The following is a 19,557-nucleotide window of genomic DNA, read 5'->3' as shown; positions in this document are numbered from 1 at the left end:
TTAGTGTAATGTAAAATGTAAAATAAATAACTCCCAATGTGCTGCGCTCGTGAGCAGTGACTAACACGTGCGTGCTGAGCAGTATGGTCTCACCGTTAGAGTCTACAGTATAACAAATTAACATGGCCTGGGACCTAAAGAAAAACAGGCACAACATGCTCAAACAACGCGTCTTGTGTACATTGGTGAGGTGAGCGCGCAGCTGCCTGAGCGAGCGTGCTTTCAAGTTGTATGGTAAAATTCTATCTCCTCTTTTTTACTCCAGCTAAAGTTGTTAGTTAGCAAGGCGAGTAGGAGTGCAATCTGCAGGATACTAATCGCAATAACATTTATAAAAAAAAATAATAAAAAAAAATAATAATAATCGGTTGTAATCGGCGTCTTTTTGGCCGATGCCGATTATTTTCAAAAAGGCTATAATCGGCCGATTAAATCGGCAGGCCGATAAATCGGTCGGGCCCTACTCTCTTTGCTCTTCAGAGGGCGTAGCCATATGTATCTGCTACACACATCAAGGATGGTTAGAATGTACCTATATCTAACGTTTCTATGCTTGACAGCCCATCTCCCCATGTCGAGAAGGTCGATTTGATGACGCTCTTGAACTGTTTTAGCCCTGATCGGCTTGGGAATGGCCTTGTTTTGAAAAGTAGCTCTGCGAAGTTGATAGCGCCTGGACCTATCCAATACCTATTATCCTTTAGGTATACGTTAAGCCCTGTCTTCACAATGCCTTTAAAGCTTGTCTTTTTTGCCACCAATTTCCCATCGTATATCAACGTCTTGCCGTCTTCCAATAGCCCAAACAAGTGCTTATTCCTCCAGAGACGAACAACGGCAGCGCGTTGGACCCTAGTCCTTTCTTTAACAGGAATGCAAAATTCTCCTCTCAGTGCTTTAACAATGACACCATATGTCTCATCATCCATTTCTCGACTTCCATGGCCTTGAATGTCAGTAACCAAAAGGGCCAGTGTGAATAGGACCAAGATTGTCATGCCCAGTTTCATTGTTCCTTTTCTGTGAATAAAACAAAATTCACTGAATCAGTAGACATTGAGGTGGGGTATGCAGAAACTCTTTATATTCAGCATCACTAGATTAATGTAAATATTTATTTTTAACAAATCATTAAACATACATTTTAGGATGTTGTGTACCCCTACAAATAATTTGATAACAAAACGTCTTCTCAACCGCCAGTCCACATCATACTTTTATGGTCCAAGTGGGACTTGAATCTGCGACCTTTAAGTCCCCTAGCCAAGTCCCTACGGACTGAACTATTGCCTCCCCAGCTAAAACAGACAACACTATTCTAACAAACATCTTAATACACAAAAAATAGCTGTTAGCTAAAACACAAGAAATAGCTGAGTGCGAGCTAAAACTCAAGAAATAGCTGCTAGCTAAAACAGGAAATAGCTGCTAGCTGAAACACAAAAAATAGCTGCTAGCTTAAACATACACATTATCCTACAAACATCTTAATACACATAATTTAAACAGATAAGGTGTATGGCTTGGTTTAACAAAGATATTAATTGAACTTTAAAGGTCACAAATAGGGCTGCTTATCTGCAAAAGTCACAGTAGAAGTGAGCACGGTGTTCTCAGAATCCCAACTAGTGGCTCAACTGTTAGTTCACATCAATAAAATGTGAGAGTGCAATTACTATTAAATAATACTTGGTTTCACCCATTTAGTTTACTAATGCACTGAAGCCCATGCCTTTTGCTTTTACTTGCAGCTTTGTTTGAGAGGTTAAATTATCATAATGCAACACTTTTCTCACTATAAGTGCTATTATTACATTATGAACTGTTATAACATTATGAGCGGTATCAATGAGGTTCTTAATGTAATAAGTTATTACAGTAGCCTATTACATTATGCGCAAAGCCCTTATTACGTCATGCGTCCGTGATTTTATTACATTATGAGCCGATTATTACATTATGAACTTTTATTACATTGAAATTATTACATTATGAGCCGTTATGAGCCGTTATTACATTATGAGTCTTTATTACATTATAAGTTGCAACACGCGCCTTTTTTTCCCATTTTTCGATTCTGCGGCTTATATAACGGTGCGGCTACTCTATGTATTTTTACAGCTAACGGCCACTCGGAAAATTAGTATTCAAAGCTTAAATCAGTATTCGGAGCTTAGTTGTTTTTGACACCAACGCAGATGGACCACATCCTGTCAGTGATTGGTGCAGACACAAAATTTCCGCGTCTGGTGTAGCCACGGCCTCATGCCGTGGCTACACCAGACGCGGAAATGTTGCTTTGCGGACGCGTTGTGAACGCAGCAGAATTCGAAACCGTTGAAAGCAATGAGAGTGGCTACACCAGACGCTGAAACTGAATGTACCGCGCCGACATTTCCGCGCGGAAAATTAAGACATAGACTGGTTTCTATTTTTATTATTTTCCGCGAGGTTTGCGTGGGCCTTTTAACATAGAGTATGGTAATAAATCAATAAGATGTAATTGGTGTCCTGTCGTTGGAGATGCACCAATCACTGACAGGATGTGGTCCATCTGCGTTGGTGTCATACGAAAATACGATCGATGGGTTGCAGCGTTAAAACGCAACTCCTCCGCCAGGTTGTAAAATACCCCTTGCTGTCGCCTGCGCTGGTTGATTGCAGTCACGCAGGTCCGTTTCCTCTTTTTAATCCTTTGGAGGATAACAAGTAAGGCAAGTGCCTTCCTCGTATTCACTGTAAAACAACTCTCTTGTGGTTAGATTGCACATCTGTCATCTATGCTGCTAGACTATCTGCAACTAGCCTGTCTGTCATTAACGAATTAATCAGTTAGTTAGTATCACACTAGTCTGGCTGAACGGAAGTGGACAGCGTCTATTGCCTAGCGTCGGATTTGGCCGCGACTCCTCCCCTTCCGGTTGCTGGCGTTCCCGTATTGTGCTCCCCCTCAAACTCGGAAACTAGGCAGTATGGCGAGTTTTGAAGAGGACTTTGACGGCGCTGTAAAGTTGGCATGTTTGGCTCTTTCCGTCGAAAATTGCAAAGAACTGCAAAAGATTTGCTTACAGCCGTTGCTGAGGAAGAAAGATGTTCTATTTTGCATGGACACCGCTGCTGCTTCCCGGGCTTAGCCCCGCCCTAGATGATTGTGATTGGTTTAAAGAAATAAAAACAGGCCCGCCCAGTTTCCCCACGGATAGACGGCTCGAGGTAGCGTGGCGCCAGACCATTCTACTTGCTGTAGTTTGGTCTGGCTTTGCGAGACTAGTATCACACAAACATACGTTTAAAACAACTCTGTAGAGGTTAGATTATTCACAGCTTTTCATCTATGCTAATATGTCTGCAACTAGCCTGTCTGCAATACCGAAGTTTTACATAACTTGCTATATATCAAACCTACTTAGTCAGACTAATATTATATTGATCTTTGACGTGGAAGCTGGTTACCCTAGCTATTTCATTTGCAACTAGTTCGTTTGTATCAAATTAGTTAGTTGGTCACTTACCAACGTAACTTTGTATCAATGGTTTATGGTTTATGTCTGTTGATGGTTGCTTGGTAACTATGTCTAGCTCAAATTTAACGTTATACGAATGTAGTTTAATTTACGGGTTGCTGTAGACTTAATACTTACCCATGTTACTCTGATCCAGATGAACTGGTGCCGATGAACTGTGGTTTATAAAATATATAAACACAGATCAAAAAAGATAAAGGAGCCATTTTTAACGCGTCCAGTGTAGCCGGTTAATTTAAAATTTCCGCTTGGTGAACGGAAAATTTCCGTTCTATTTCCGCACGGCAGAATTTCCGCGTCTGGTGTAGCCGTAGCGTTAGTGAGTATAAATACTTTTAGAAACTATATTATTAACTAAATGTGTTGGAGCTATGCAGTTCTTAGATTTAATTGTAAAACATTTATTTAGTTTGTTTGCTTAATTTAAAATAACATGACTTTTATGTTTATTTTCTCGTTTGTATTATAAATAAGTTAATTTGAGTTTGTTTATGCTTTTGTTTTGAAGTTATTACTAGCCTATATATAGAGGTGGCGGGCATAGGTAAGACAGGCACTGGGAAGGGTCATGGTTTTTTACCAGCTGTACGAGAGAGACAAAGGAGAGAGGCTGCTGCTTCACACTGTTGCACATTTGTTTTGTTTGCTTGGAAGATCGGAAAATAAACCTGCAGAAATCTAAATTCACGACTGGACAGTTGACTCTTTCCCCTGCACTGCGTAAGATTCGTCCCCCCTGGTGCCTCAGTGGCTATTTTGATTACGTTGCTTTGTTTGATTTCTTAATTTTCAAGTTATTGTTTTATTGAGGACAAATCGCCACTACAATATGTATTATACGTACCGTGTTAGAGTGTCATTTTGTGTCATTTTGGTTGGTGGTGTGCCCCAGGATTTTGTAAATGTAAAAAGTGTGCCGCGGCTCAAAAAAGGTTGAAAATCACTGCTCTACAACATCCAGAGGATCCAGCCCTTCTTCACGAAGGAAGCAGCTCAGCTCCTGGTCCAAGTGCTCATCCTCTCTCACCCAGTTTACTGCAATTCACTCCTGGCTGGACTACCTGCCTATGCGATTAAACCATTGCAGCGTGTCCAGAACGCTGAAACGCGCCTCGTGGTCAACCTACCTAAATTCTCTTATGTGACCCCCTCTCCCAGGACCTCCACTGGCTCCCTGTAGTAGCTTGCATCAGATTCAAGATGATGGTACTGGCCTACAAGGTGTTCAATGGAACTGCCCCTGCCTACCTCCAAGCGTTGGTTAAACCACACAGCCCAGCTTGAGTGCCCCGCTCAACTACTTCAGCTCGACGAATGATTGGACTAACTAATGATGATGTCAGGGTAGTAATGTTGAAAACTAATAGGACAGACTGGTCCCCACTCCGTCCGAGTGTGGTTCGGCTCGGCGACTGATTGGCCTCCGCAGTTTAAGTCGCTGCTGCGTGTAGGAACTACATAATGCACCTCCAGCCGGTTGGAGGGCTTATATATGAATGACTCTCTACACTAAATATAAAATGTTGCATGGTTAAAAAATCCATAGACAATATACAGATCTCAATATACCAATCTTAGGTTAACAAATGTATTCTGATGCACACACAAATATGTATTTTCTATTTATTTTTTTGTAACCAAAACCTATTTGGATGTTTTTTGGATGTCATTTATGAACAAACGGTTGAAGCCTCATTTACATACTAGTAGATGTGTGTGAACTACCTTTGTGTATGGGTTATTTGAGAAACCCCTTCCCTATATTTGTATTATTCTTACATTATCTTCCACGTCAGAAGTATCACTAGCATTGCCAGCAATGGATACATATGTATATCTATGGTGGCTAGTGGGACTTGTGAGACACACTGTTGTACTACAAGTGTCAGAGAAGATTGATTCTCTCTCTGACTCTAAAATCAACCTGGAACACGGATATGGAACCATTAGCATGAAAAAAAAATATGTTGATGTTGATACATAATACAAACTTTTTGATAGGCTTTACATAACTGGATGGAATAGACGTTTGTCAGCTTCAGAGATCATACTTTTCTCCTGTAGTTTGGAGTGATTAAAATTCCCTCATCCATATGAATATATTAATGATATATGAATTCAGTATTTGTTTTTGCATCTCAATAATTATTTAGATAGGTATTACTGATTAATTTCCATATTTGTAATATCAATTACATAGTCCTCCTCATATAAGAGTAGCTTGAGCTCTGAAGCTCCACAGACGGCCATTACATTGATTGATTAATCAATAGGTTCATTTGTTAACATATTATACTGCACAAGTGTAATCGTATGTCTTCTTCAGGCCCTCTTTTTTATTCAAACTCCCCAGACCTCTTTCTCTGAGCAAAAGGCACGGGAAAAGATGTAGATCTTGTCAGTGGGCTCTGATGGAGCTGCTGTTTACCTGTCATTTAGAGATGGGAAGCGATGCCACAATTCACACACACCACCACCACCACCACCACCACCACCACCACCACCACACACACACACACACACACACACACACACACACACACACACACACACACACACACGCACACGCACACGTGTATCAGAATGTAGGATGAGAAGGCAGTTTGGAGACGGGCGCTTACGTGGTGCTTAGGACAGCGTGTGATGAATACCAGCACGCGCACGCACACACACACAATTAACAACATGAATAATAAAATAAATACTAAAAACTGATGTCCAATTTTTTAATAAGATCAAGTCACAAAAGGCAGCAAACGTGAACATTATTGCATATTTTCATCCATATGTTAGGCCTATGATGTAAAAATACAGATTTCCATGCAGTGTATTTACACTAATACCATATGATGGATCTGAGATCAATGTATAATCATAACGGCACTTTATATGATGCAGTCGGGAGCCCCCTATCGAATTGGGATTTGCTGCTACAACGTTGAATGATCGGACCCAAGGAACAGGTCAGTTGGGGACCAGTAAACCGACCTGTAAAACACCAACAGAATGCAAAAAAAACGCAGAACTAATCATTCATTGTCATTATTTAATGCTAGGGTAGGACATTTGCAGATATAAGCCAGAGTAAACAAAATTTGCACAGTATCCAACCGAAAAAATCCCAACCATCCCTTCAGGCGTCCCTTCAAAGCCACTCCCCAAAAACACGTGACTAGCTCGCTAGCTTTAGCAATAAAGTGGCGAAGTCACGCCCCTTCCGGTAGAGCCCATGGGACCTATGAGATCATAAGATATGTAGGCCTATGGGTTTCAATGGAGAGAAAGTAATTATCTTCTGGTCCAAGTCGTTTACATGCCCTGGATTACACATACATATGTTTGTGGATTTAAATGCTAATTTTTCATGTCAAGACTTGTAAAGCGACCTTGGGGTACCTTGAAAGGCGCTATATAAATTGAATTTATTATTATTATTATTATAAGACTTTGACCGTTTATTGTGCAATTGTTCAGTTAAAGGCTGTAGAGAAAACACAATGAGAAAGACTACATGTCTCGTATGTGCCGTCACGCTCCCTGCGACTGGCGTGGACAAGACCGACAATCTCCCCATCGGCATAACTGAAACTCTCCACATGCCCCGACTTATAATGGTTTTCACCTCTTTCGATGCTTTTATCCTCCCCTTACAAAAAAGCGAGCAGAGAACTCGCCATGTCTGTACCAAGTGCGGGTTGTGACGCATATCATTCGCGTCAAGAGCAGTGAAGAGCTAGTTCACAAAGCGGCCTCACACAAAACCTAACATTATTAAACTTCTTTGTGATTTTTTTTTCAGATTTCTTTGCCTGAAAAATGAAAATTTAAATCCACAAACATATGTGTAATCCAGGGCATATTGGGCATATAAAGACTGGGACCAGATGATAATTACTTTCTCTCTATTGAAACCAATTCATATTTTTCAATCTCCTAGGTACCATGGATTCGACCGGAAGGGGCGTGACTTCGCCACTCTGCAACAGTGTCCGCCACCTTTTTTAACAGCTCTGGTTCCGGAAGTAAATTTCACATTCATTTTCTCACGCTACTCGTTTATATATTCATTTTGTATTTATTCAACATAATATATTCCTAGCTTTTAGACTTCCCAAATTACTAAAAAGAGAATGTCTAATATGAGGAGAACTGGCACTCGCGGGTTATTTCCGGTTTTCTGGACTGGTTGCAGTAATAATCTTTGACCACGCGGGGCGCTCGTAGGCGAGTCCAGAATGAATGGGAGCCAACGGGGTTTTATCCTCAGAATCCACTTTTCTCACGATAAAAAGCACTGCTAGTGCTATATCATATATTTGAACTTTATTTTTTATCATTTATTCTATATAAACCTATTTTTCAACATCTAGAGCTCATTTCCTCTACAGCTCTAACCACAACTATTACTTTCCAATAATCAAAATCATGGTTACTGTGGTAAGCGATCGAGTTCAGTAGTAAAAGCTGTAATAGTCATCCACGACTTGACTTTTGCGGGTGCGGATAAACGTTTCCGTGGTAACAGCGAGCTCCAACAATCAAAGAAGTTGTGTTACACTTTAGGATTATGGGTAGTGTAGTGGTTTCAAATGACATCACGAATAAAACGTGTTTTTCTAAAAACTAGATGTTGCCCGTTTAACTTGTGGCTTCTGCAGGAGCATATACCATTGTTTCACAATATAACGGCGCGTGTTAGGTATACAACATGGTAACAACATTATAGACCTTAATAAAAACCTCAATGGAAAAAGTTAATGGGATTTTTAATTCCGGAACCACACTGGACATGACTAGGCATGACAAGACAAGGCCTGCTATAGGTCTGCGTAGTCTAGTTGAAGACTCTGTTCATGCCAAATGAGTGCATGGGCAGAGTGAGCAAGGTAGGGTAGGTTGGTAAACAGATAGCTAAGCTGGCTCAAATGAAATGATTGTCTAAACACAGACTTATAATACGCCAGCAGCCCTTGATACCAGAGTTTATTTTGGGTTTTTCAGAGCATTTGGTTTATTGATGGATCATTTTAACATATCTGACTAAATGCCTCAAAGCATCCTGTAGCAATAGATAGTTCTTAGGACTATTGTTAGCTATTTAGGGTAACTTCACATGGGGAGAGGAACTAAATCTTCTTCCTGTGAACAAGAACAAAGCTCCAAAGTATATTGTTGGTCATGTTTTGCTATTATTGTAAATACATTTCCGTAAATAGTAGACGGGTACTTGATGATGACAAAGGGCTATTCGGAGTTGATAAGGCAAGTCTTACCTTGTCAGGGTGTATGGTTGGGCATGCCCAGTTGTACAGGTAGTAATGGAGATAGTCTTTACTAGGGACAAACTTGAGCTTTTCCAGGAAGCAGCTGTTTCCCATTACATCCAGCACGCTGAAGAGGTCAAGACCTTTCTGTAAGAACACAACAGAGATGGGGAGACAGAGAGAGAGAAAGATACAGACAGAGAAAGGTAGGTATAGGTAGAGTGAGAGGCATAGAGAGGGAGAGATGGAACAGCAGACAAAGACAGAATGAGAGAGAGGGAGATGGAGACAGACAGAGATAGACATAACAACAGGGAGAGAGGGATTATTAGGGAACTAGTGATGCGGGAACATACATTGACCCTTAAACGTTTTCCATGCATTTAACCTTTTTCCGATCCTATCCTTTATTATTAATTCAGTGATAATAGTGCAGCTCACTTCAACCTGGTTCCTGAACGTCAGCACATAGCTTATAATGGCTGTAGTTTAGCTGTGTATGTGTGCGTGAATGTCCTCTAGCGTGTGCGCGCCCATCTGCGAATAAAGCAGTTTAGAACGCTGTTTTCCGAACACCACATACACTTATTGCAGGTTAGGTTTATACTATAGCCTATTGCAACATTTGAGTTATTTCAGAAAGACCGAACAACCACAATTTTATCTGTGATGATGAACTCAGTTTGAGGTTAAATGTTCCCCCTTTTCTGCCTCCTTATCTAAATAGCTCATTGTGCGGATATGTTTCAGATTATTCTTGTTTACACATTGAACAATGGTTCACACATGTTACAAGAGTCCCAAATGATGTCCTTGATATTTGGATTAAAGTGTTGAATATCAATATCAGCGGTTCATAGTGTGAACGATCATCCAAAGTCTAGTCTTTAGAACAAGACTAATCTGAATGAAGCTGAATGAACCGTTAATTTGCAGTATATCACCATGGAGAGGCTGTGAGACTAGTTGAGTTTGTCTGAAGCAACTGGGTGATAAAAAAAGATCAAAACTTGTATTATGATAGTCTATTCATCTATTTATTTTTTAGAAAGGTGAAGCTCTTGTTAGGCTCCACCACAAACTCACAGCCTTGGCCAGCACCAGGGTGTCCTCAACAAGGTCCACCGGTTCCGTTGCCGTGGTGACACAGTATAACAGGCGGGCCTCCCTCAGGTGGCTGTGGACAGGATGGTTGAGGACCCGAGTGGAGACGGTGTAGAAACTCACCAGGTCGGTCAGCCCTGTCCCGTCGCTCGCCTAGAGAGAGAGAGGGGGGGGGGGGGGGGGAGAGAGAGAGAGAGGGAGAGAGAGAGAGAGGGAGAGGGAGAGAGAGAGAGAGAGAGGATGGCTAAGCGTTAAAATCATACCTCAAAAAAGCCTTGCCTCTCCTGCCTGGAGTAAGGTTGGATCAGCCTGACCCTCCAACAGTGCTAGAGTACAGGGTCAATACAGGTCTGGTAGTACCTAAGGGGTACCATGTCACAAGCCAAATTATATCAGAATGGGCTTTCTCTCAGAACATCGCAAAGTCCTGAGTTGCCTGAGCAAAGTTGGAAAAAACAAAGAACAATACCTTAGTACTTGGATATTTTATGCAGCCTCTATTTAGTCAAGTGAATTGCATTCATCCTGTTGAAGCCTTAGTTTTGGACGTTTTAATAGCTAAGTCAATCATACACTAAATAACATACATATTCCCATATACATGTTGTAGTTCTATTTATCCATCTATCCATAAAACTACAACCCCCAAGTTTCTCTTCAAGTCAGCTGAGCCACAGGACACACCTCTACCACATAGCTGTCCATCACGTCCTCCCTGGGCAGCAGCCAATGCACAGCCTCCTGGGGCGAGAAGGTGGGGCTTAGACCAGACTCCAGAAAGTGTGTGTGGAGCAGGTTCATGGCTCCGGGTATGTCCTCAAGAGTCAGGGGCCGCAGGCCTGGGGTCTTGGGAAGCTGGGCAAGAAGAGGAAACAGGAATAATACTGTGTTAAGTTTAAGGTCACATCGTGTGTACCCAGTGGTGTCCAAACTGTGGGTCATGAGCCACAACAATAAACAAAACAACCAAATATATGCATGCTTCATACATCATGCTTTGTGCATTTTATTTTATCTGTATGTTTGAAGAATGAAAGGGGAATACTCAATTTTTTTAACAATAAACTTAGATACATTTTGACAATAGTTGACTTGGTAATGAGTATTGCTTCAACTTATTATTACATTTGAGCGGTATGGTAACTACGGGAAATAAAATACATTATTGTTTTGCCACATTATTAGCAGACGTTGTTCGCCACCAGGGGGCAGTGCACACCAACCTTGGGTAGGCGCTGCAGTTTGAGGTGGAGTTTGGTGTTGAGTCTCAGGCCAGGATAGTCAACATCCATTAACTTACGGGGACTCAGCGGCCGATTCCAGAATCTGATCACAGAAATTGCGCCCGCACACGCACACGCACACTAAGAATTGACATACTATCAAAGTAGAAATGATTCCCCAAAACACATTTTTACTCATGTTTGAAAAGGATAATCTATAATAATTGAACCTATCACCACCTTGTTTTTTTAACAACTCTGACCAACCAATCATAACCATTATTAATCCCAGATCCATGCCTCCTGCTACCATCACGTTTTACCTTCAACACTGACCCAACAAATCCAAACCCAGATTAAAGATCCCTTATAATGCTTTTTTAGGGTTATTAATTGCATTTGGGGGTACTACTAGAATAGGGTTACATACCTGTATGTTAGAAATAATATAATTCTTCAACTGTTCATTTCTGCAAAACCAATTTCAGTGTCTTTCAAAAACGTTCTGTTTTGCATTATGTTGCTTTAAGGCCCCCCTCCAATGTAGCCCAGTCTGCTTGGATTGGTCAGCATGACCCCTCTGTTGCAATTGGTCAAACCCTTTGCACTTAACGCATTTGGTGTGGCTCAAACATCCTGTTTCACTCACTTATTGAAGGGCGTTCTCGGTGGAGAAAGAGTCCAAGATTTCTCAAGCTTAGCAGACGTTAAACATGTAAACGTTATATAACAGTTGGGATGTTATATAACGAGAGAGATTGTAACGAGAGAGATTGTGGAATTGTAACCTAGTAAAAAGGGAAAGTCGAAAAAGCATGATATCACCCCTTTGACATGCCAGGTGTCAACATATGGTAAAGGCCTACCGGCAGGTGGCCAGAGGAGTTGGTAGGACCACGGGGGCCGTGTAGACGGCCTGGGACACCCCCTGCTGCTGCACCCTCCTGGTCAGCTCCCGGATCAGAACTGGACTCATCCTCTTCTGACGCAACTTCCTGTGGACACACAGGAAGTTGACCTGCGCCACCATCCTCTCCCTGGAGCGAGAGGGTAAAATGTTTAGAGATTTTATTTTTTGTATATATCTGTCATACAGTGTCATATCATATAAAAAAATCATAATATATCACCTCATGTCATATCAATTTATATCACACTTATTCAACTACACTATAAGGTACTGGGTTCATTCCCCAAAGTCTGCAAATCTACACCCTGACCCCTACCTGCTCCTTAATGACCTGTCTCCGTGTTCACTGTCTAACCCCTACCTGCTCCTTAATGAACTGTCTCTGTGTTCACTGTCTAACCCCTACCTGCTCCTTAATGAACTGTCTCTGTGTTCACTGTCTAACCCCCTACCTGCCCCTTTATGACCCGTCTCTGTGTTCACTATCCAACCCTACCTGCTCCTTAATGACTTGTCTCTGTAGTCACTGTCTAACCCCTACCTGCTCCTTAATGACTTGTCTCTGTAGTCACTGTCTAACCCCTACCTGCTCCTTCATGACTTGTCTCTGCAGTCACTGTCCAACGCCTACCTGCTCCTTAATGACTTGTCTCTGTACTGTCCAATCCCTACCAGCTCCTTAAAGGAGACATATTATACCACCAGGTGTGAGTGTGATTTGGCTTACAAGCCGTTTCGAAAATCTGCCCCATATGACATCACTAGTTGGCGTGTCCATCTAGATCTGTGCTGGATAGATCAGTCTACCAGCCTACCCAGTGGACTGAAGTAAACGGTGCTCATCTATCCAGCACAGATCTAGGTGGACACGCCCACTAGTGAAAAAAACATGAGCCCTTTAATGGCCTGTCTCCATACTGTCCAACCCCTACCTGCCCCTGCTCACTGATTAGCTTCAAAACTTCACAAAAATATAGATGCATCAAAAAATATGACACTCCTAAATATATGAGTAATATTTCTTATATTTTTAAATTGTATACAGATAGAGCGCCTAATACAGTCAGGGGAGTTTCTGCGTTTGCCGTCACTCTTTCTCTCTGTATGTCCTATAACTCTCTGTTAAGCATACTTTTACATCATGCCGCTCAGATCATTCTATCATTTAATTCATCATACGAAGTATAGCTCTACCTAATGACAGTTATATAATCAAAATAACTTTTATAATTTAGAGGGCTCACTGATAAAAAACATAGCTTTTGCTCACGTATCATGAATACGAAGGTTGGTGGGAGCAGCGGAGATGAACCCAACCAGCTTCTGATTGGTGCTCACCCTGAGTCCACAGAGCCACTGGGCCTGCCAGCCGGGGGGCATTAGGACCCTGGGGAACAACACAATAATCATTTATACTCAATAATGCAACAGGTTTAGAAAATAAAAAATGTTAGCGCTAACGGAAGTACAGCATGCTTCAACAAATATTAATTGGCAATATATTTATAAAGAAAGTACCAATGTTAGACTTTTATTGTGAAGCCAAATATAGTAATAATATGACCAATGGGCAATGCCAGCTTTTTTCAAAATAAGGGTACTTCAGCATTAGCCAACGTCACTTTAATTGCTTTTGATTGGGAACAAAACATGTCGATGTTATCCATGTTAACTCATAGGGTAGCACCCTAAGGTTCTTAAAAAAGAGTGAATCTAGATGGTTGAGCTGAAGTTCTGTGGGGGGGTAGGGTAGGCCCACCTGCTCCTCTCACCTTAAGATCTGGGGCATACTCCAGTTAATGGGCGGGAAATTAGGAGCTACAAAGTATGATGATGCTAGGTTGGGGCAGCCCTACGGCTGGCGGATGCTGTTCTAAACAGTCTCCACCATCCATTACAGAGCCAATGAGGAGGAGCAGCATAGGGAATTGTAACCTAGTAAAAACTGCCCTCACAAATATTGCATTGCAAGCATATAAGAGCTTGAAAAATCACAATAGGACAATTAATTGATTAATCTTGGAAGGGGTTTAACTGCAGCAACAACAGAAACACCTGTAAATCATACGAGCGCGGACAAACATTAAAGAAAACTGTAATATCACTAATGGTAAGACCTATTTTGGAGCTCACCACTTCAGGTATTCAGGGTTGAATTGTCGTCGGAGTGTGTTGTCGTCCTCCTCGATGTAGTTCTCACTGAGCAGCACACACAGCTCCTCCAACTGACCAACCCACCAGAAGAAACACTTCGATTTCCATTTTCTTTAGCCTTTATTTAATCAGGCAAGTCATTAACAACTAATTATTATAAAAAATGGCAGACTGGCGTGTGGCAGAAGCAACTTGAGGGAAAAGGGCTGAAAAATGGCAAAATGGTTGAGAATACAAAAATACATTGAGGTAGACCTGGTGGAAAAGAACCAAACAAATACAGGGTTAAAGATGTTTACACACCTATAGGAGTAGTCTAGTAGCTACGGGTAACCGACTCTCAACCGAAATAGCCGAAAAGATGCCCTGTGGATGTCCTAGCCCCCATACCGGATCGTTAAGGACCTGTATCTTCACTTTGAGCCATTTATATAAAACTGTTCACTACATGAATAAAGAGTTGAATAGAAGATGGGGAGCACCAGGGTCTATGAATACAGGACGTTGATAACTGAGAACTTAGTATTTCAGTTTATGCATCTGTTTATCAGCTGTCTGCCACTGATATCAATGTCCCAGTGAACATTGACATCAAACCATTGTACTAGTTAGTATAAGTAGCTTGTGGCTCTAAATCATTAAGTCTGTTCAATACAGGAGCTATATGTGACATGTCAAACCTTTTAATTACTTTGAACTATTAAACTATTGAACTATTAAACACTATTACATTTGTATAGCTCATTAGTCAGCTATTGCTACAATTTGTGTTATTAAAAAAAACAACGTATAATACTATACTATAAATATTCTTTAAAGTCATCAATCTATAGCGACCCCCGTATACAAATCAGGGGATCCCACAAGGGGTGTGACCCCCAGGTTGGTAAGCGCTGTTCTAGCCATGGATTCTAGTTCACAGTAGGAGTACATGTGGGGCTCTGTGATACGTAATGTACCACATGATATGGTGGTTGTATTGGTGTGGTTCTGCGTAGGTGACCCACCACAGACAGGCTGGTGGGGTCCAGAGTGTCCCAGGTGAACCCTGGAGGTAGGGAGTATTGTTCCCGGCGTACCAGTCCGTCTGGCTCCGTTATCGGGCCGATCTGGGTCCCATCAGCCCCCCCTGATGGTGGAAGTCGAGTGAAACATGATGAGATGATGCATACTCTTGGAGAGAAGATGTAAACAATGAAAGAAGACATAAATGTGGTCCTCACAATGATGAGACTGACAGATTGTTTTTCAATGTATAGAAAGGGCTTTTCTAGGAAGTGAAGTGATTAAGTGAAGAGAGGTTATACCATTTATGATTTTGTTTTTTGTGATTAGGATTCATATTTTTTTACGATATAATCATTACAACTTTTCTTTCAAAATGGTTGCATGATGCTTTTGGTGAGAACAAAAATACTTTGACAAGATGAAAATGGAGTATTCAAGCACCCCGACAGGCGGTGGTTACCCAGTTTGGGGACAGGCTGGGAGTCCCAGAAGCGGTAGGTGTGTCTCTGTGCCTCCTGCAGGGTCCTGGGGAGGCTCTGGCCCAGAGAGAAGAGGTGCAGAGCTCTCTGGATCTCCTGCTGCTCCTCCTCGGGGAGAGACTCCAGCTAATGGAAGACGTAGTGTAGCACAGTACAGTAGTGCATAAGGTAGTATAGTACACTGTAGCACAGTACAGTAGTGCATAAGATAGTATAGTACACTGTAGCACATTACAGTAGTGCATATGATAGTATCACACTGTAGCACATTACAGTAGAGCATAACATAGAATAGTACAGTGTACTACAGTTAAGCCCAGTATAGCATATAGAATGGAATAACATGATATATATATATATATATATATATATATATATATATATATATATATATATATTAATCTAATGCAATAGTCGGTTGCAATAGAACAATTCTTGTTCTACAGTTATTTGGTTGCGGTTGTTTCACTGCTTAATAGTATAAAAGAGAAGAAACAAGCCTAACTATTTAGCAGACACTAATTCAAGTTGACAGTGAGTTCAGATCTAGATCATTAGAAGCAGATCGGGTTCAGGGCATCTTGTTCTAGGGTCCATCCATGTTTGGTGAATATGAGACCAAACTTAATTAAGTTTTTCCTTTCAATATCTTTCCTTTTAATAAGTGTTATGAAACGATCAAGGAAACAAACCCAGACCAAAATTTATTCATTGTTAGATAAAATAATGAAAAAACTCACTGCTATGTTATTGCTCAAAGTGCATATCTCACCTCAGTTTGTCTCCAGTGGTGTTTTATCCGTCAATAGCGAGTCCATACATGTTTTTCATATTTTCAAACAAATGAATACACTTGTACAGCACATGCACAGGAAAGCACTCAAACATACAGTACATACATTAGATATTTCTACCCTGGTGGACACACGCACACACACACACACACACACACACACACACACACACACACACACTTTTCTCACCATGGCAAACCGGTCTTTGGCTTCCTGAGGTCTCCAGGACTCCGATTTATTTTGCTTCTTTTGCTTCTTCTGTTGAGCTTTACCGCCATGGCCGCCCTCCTCAGTCAGCTGGAGAACACTGAGATATATCCCCCCCCCCACCCAGGTCAGGGTACAACACAACAAACTGCATAAAAACCATTACCATGGCTTGATGAAAGCGTGTATACTTACGGCGAGTTAGAGTCAGTCATTGCAGAGTAGGGGGAGACGTCTGGTTATGAATGAGGTGTGTGTGTGTGTGTGTTCCGACATATTAAGGGTTTTGCTTATCTTCGTGGACAGCAGGGGGAGGATAGGGGAGGAGTCGCCCACCTTAACTGTCACGGTAAGCCGTAGAGAGATAACTCTGAATAATACTTGTATTTTCATTTAACAAAGATAAAATAACAACTAAAACAAATCAAAAACATGAAAATCAACACACAATATTGTACATGCGCATGAAGAGGCACACACATTTAAGAATGAAAAATTATATGCATAACACACAAAGATACATATGAAAGTGTACACATACACCAGATCCATGAAATATTTGAGCTTTGGATGTTGACAAAAAAAAAAGAGATAGTTATGAAGGTGGAGGAGAGAGGAAGAAAGGTGAAAATAGAAAGAGGAAGGAGTTTGATATGGGTTTGAGATAAGTAATAATTAGAGAGAAGAGATACAAAGATGTGACACTCCAAAGAGCACTTCAAACTGAACATGGTAATCGGAATCATCAAAGCCCACGCATATGGACCTTTAATGAATTAACTAAAGACATCTTATGAACTTGCCTTTCAGTGATTAATTATCCATTTACTGTCATCAAGGTCAAGAATATTTATTGAAGAATTATAGCTGATGGACAACTTATTTGTCAAAGTCAGCAAATGGTGACCTGTCTAGTCCTCTTTAGAGAGGACAAGAGAGGCCACGCCAGTGTATAAGAGTTTCTTCTTTCACTGAATGTACACACGTGCACTCACACATAATTTATTCAAGTATTATCAAAGCTGATGAACAAATACTTAGTCAGCCTACGGTGACTTTGACAAAGTCACCATTTGCTGAGAGAGCAGAGAGGCCACAAGAGGTCAGTGTATAAGAGTTTCTTTTTTCACTGAATGTACACACGTATCTGCCTGTAGAGGGTACATCCCTCCACTAAAATACATCACTGCCTGCCCTGTGAAGCAACAGCCAAATGAAACCAGGCAAACCAGATTTTCCTGCTTGTTAAGGCCTGGCAAAGTGGACTGACATTCAGCCGTTTGCCAATGTGTGTGTGGTCAAAACTTTGTAAAAGTCGTTGTCACAAGGTCCATTGCTGCACCTAGGTGGTGCCACAGGCTTCACTGGCTCCTCCAGACAAAGGACGCAGGCTGGTGGTGTTGAAGAAGGTTCATTGTAGAAGAGATGGTTTATGTGTGAATGCACACGTGCGAGAGATCACCTGCTCGCTTGCGTGTGTTTGTGTACGTGTTTGCATTCGTTAGTGTGTCTATGTCAGTATGAGAGTGACAGAAAGTTTTACTCAGTGTCTTTTGGTTCAAACAACAAGATGGTTTTACTTTAACAATGTTCCCACCTCTGTCCTTATACTGTATCAACCCTGTCTCGTCAAAATTACGTTCCCATAGAACTATTCGGCATTCTCAATTACGTTTGTCATAAAACGTATTTTGTCCGCGATTACGTTTTATTGAACGTATTGCAAATACGTTCGTCCTCAGCCTATTTTTTGCCATTCATTAACCTCTAGGATTATGTTTGGTTGAAACGTATCCCAGATAGGTTAAATGTCAACGTATAGCACATTATTGTCATTAAGGCATATCTTCCTTTCAGGGAACGTTTCATTTAACGTATTTTGTCTGAAAAATGTATCTTGGCCGTGAATACGTTTTATTGAACATATCGCAAATACGTTCGTTGTCAGCCTATTGTTTTGCCATTTATTAACCTCTAGGATTAGTATCCCAGATAGGTTAAATGTCAACGTATAGCACATTATTGTCATTAAGGCATATCTCCCTTTCAGGGAACGTTTCATTTAACGTAGGCCTATTTTGTCTGAAAAACGTATCTTGGCTGTGGATACGTGTTATTGAACATATCGCAAATACGTTCGTTGTCAACCTATTTTTTGCCATTCATTTACCTCTAGGATTATGTTTGGTTGAAACGCATTCCAAATATGTTAAATGTCAACGTATAGCACATTATTGTCATTAAGGCATATTTCCCTTTCGGGAAACGTTTAATTTAACGTTATTTTGTCCCTGATTACGTCTTATTGAACATATTGCAAATAGGTTCGTTCTCAACATTTTTGTTGTTATTTATTTAAGCTACCTCTTGGATTACAGGCTACATTTAATTGAAACGTATCCTTAATAGGCTACGTAAAATTTCGATAACACATTATTGTCAGCATATAGGCATAGGTCTACCTCTCGGGGAAGCGTACTTTTGATTGTAATGTTAATAGTCCAACGTTATATCAACATGTCACAAGAGGAGAAATTAACTGCTGACGGGGTAACTGTAGGAGCGGGGGTTGCTTTGTTGATTTCTTTATCTAGGGCTATAGCTGTGGTCAAAGCGGGAAGGGTGCGTTGTCTGGGCGGCTGCCTGAACTGAGCTGCAGGAAATTATGTTCACACGTTTCTTCATTCATTCATGAAGGCTATACCGGTGAACGGTGACGTCAGACTCACGCCCACCTACAAACCAATCAATGTCCAGTATCAGCCTGTCCTCTCGGAAAATACGACCACGTTGGTTTGTTCCGCCACAGATTACGACCCATTGGAATTTATCCAAAACGAGCGAACGAGGCCCTCTACATGTGCGGGCAACCCTTTCTCATCAAAATTAC

General features: G+C 41.1%; 1 protein-coding gene and 1 long non-coding RNA gene across 2 annotated transcripts; one reads left to right on the top strand and one right to left on the bottom strand.

Annotated features, from left to right (window-relative positions):
• Positions 1–6,236: 6,236 nt before the first annotated feature.
• Positions 6,237–17,398, bottom strand: LOC132446360 (glycylpeptide N-tetradecanoyltransferase 1-like). The gene is made up of 12 exons (XM_060036617.1): positions 16,863–17,398; positions 16,650–16,767; positions 15,648–15,792; positions 15,187–15,308; positions 14,159–14,250; positions 13,296–13,412; positions 11,982–12,152; positions 11,116–11,218; positions 10,577–10,747; positions 9,875–10,045; positions 8,798–8,935; positions 6,237–6,512 (listed from the first exon to the last, which is right to left on the bottom strand). Exons 1-12 carry the CDS (start codon positions 16,880–16,882, stop codon positions 6,489–6,491), a joined length of 1,392 nt encoding a protein of 463 aa, XP_059892600.1. The 5' UTR covers positions 16,883–17,398; the 3' UTR covers positions 6,237–6,488.
• LOC132446361 (uncharacterized) lies at positions 6,773–7,163 on the top strand. Its single transcript, XR_009522815.1, has 2 exons — positions 6,773–6,900; positions 6,969–7,163. It is a non-coding gene; the product is annotated as an uncharacterized LOC132446361 (long non-coding RNA).
• Positions 17,399–19,557: the final 2,159 nt, after the last annotated feature.

The sequence above is a fragment of the Gadus macrocephalus genome, chromosome 18 (genome assembly GCF_031168955.1).
Source record: "Gadus macrocephalus chromosome 18, ASM3116895v1".
Lineage (NCBI taxonomy): Eukaryota > Metazoa > Chordata > Actinopteri > Gadiformes > Gadidae > Gadus > Gadus macrocephalus.
Note: the sequence above shows the minus strand (reverse complement) of the source record. Positions and strands in the feature narration are given on the sequence as shown.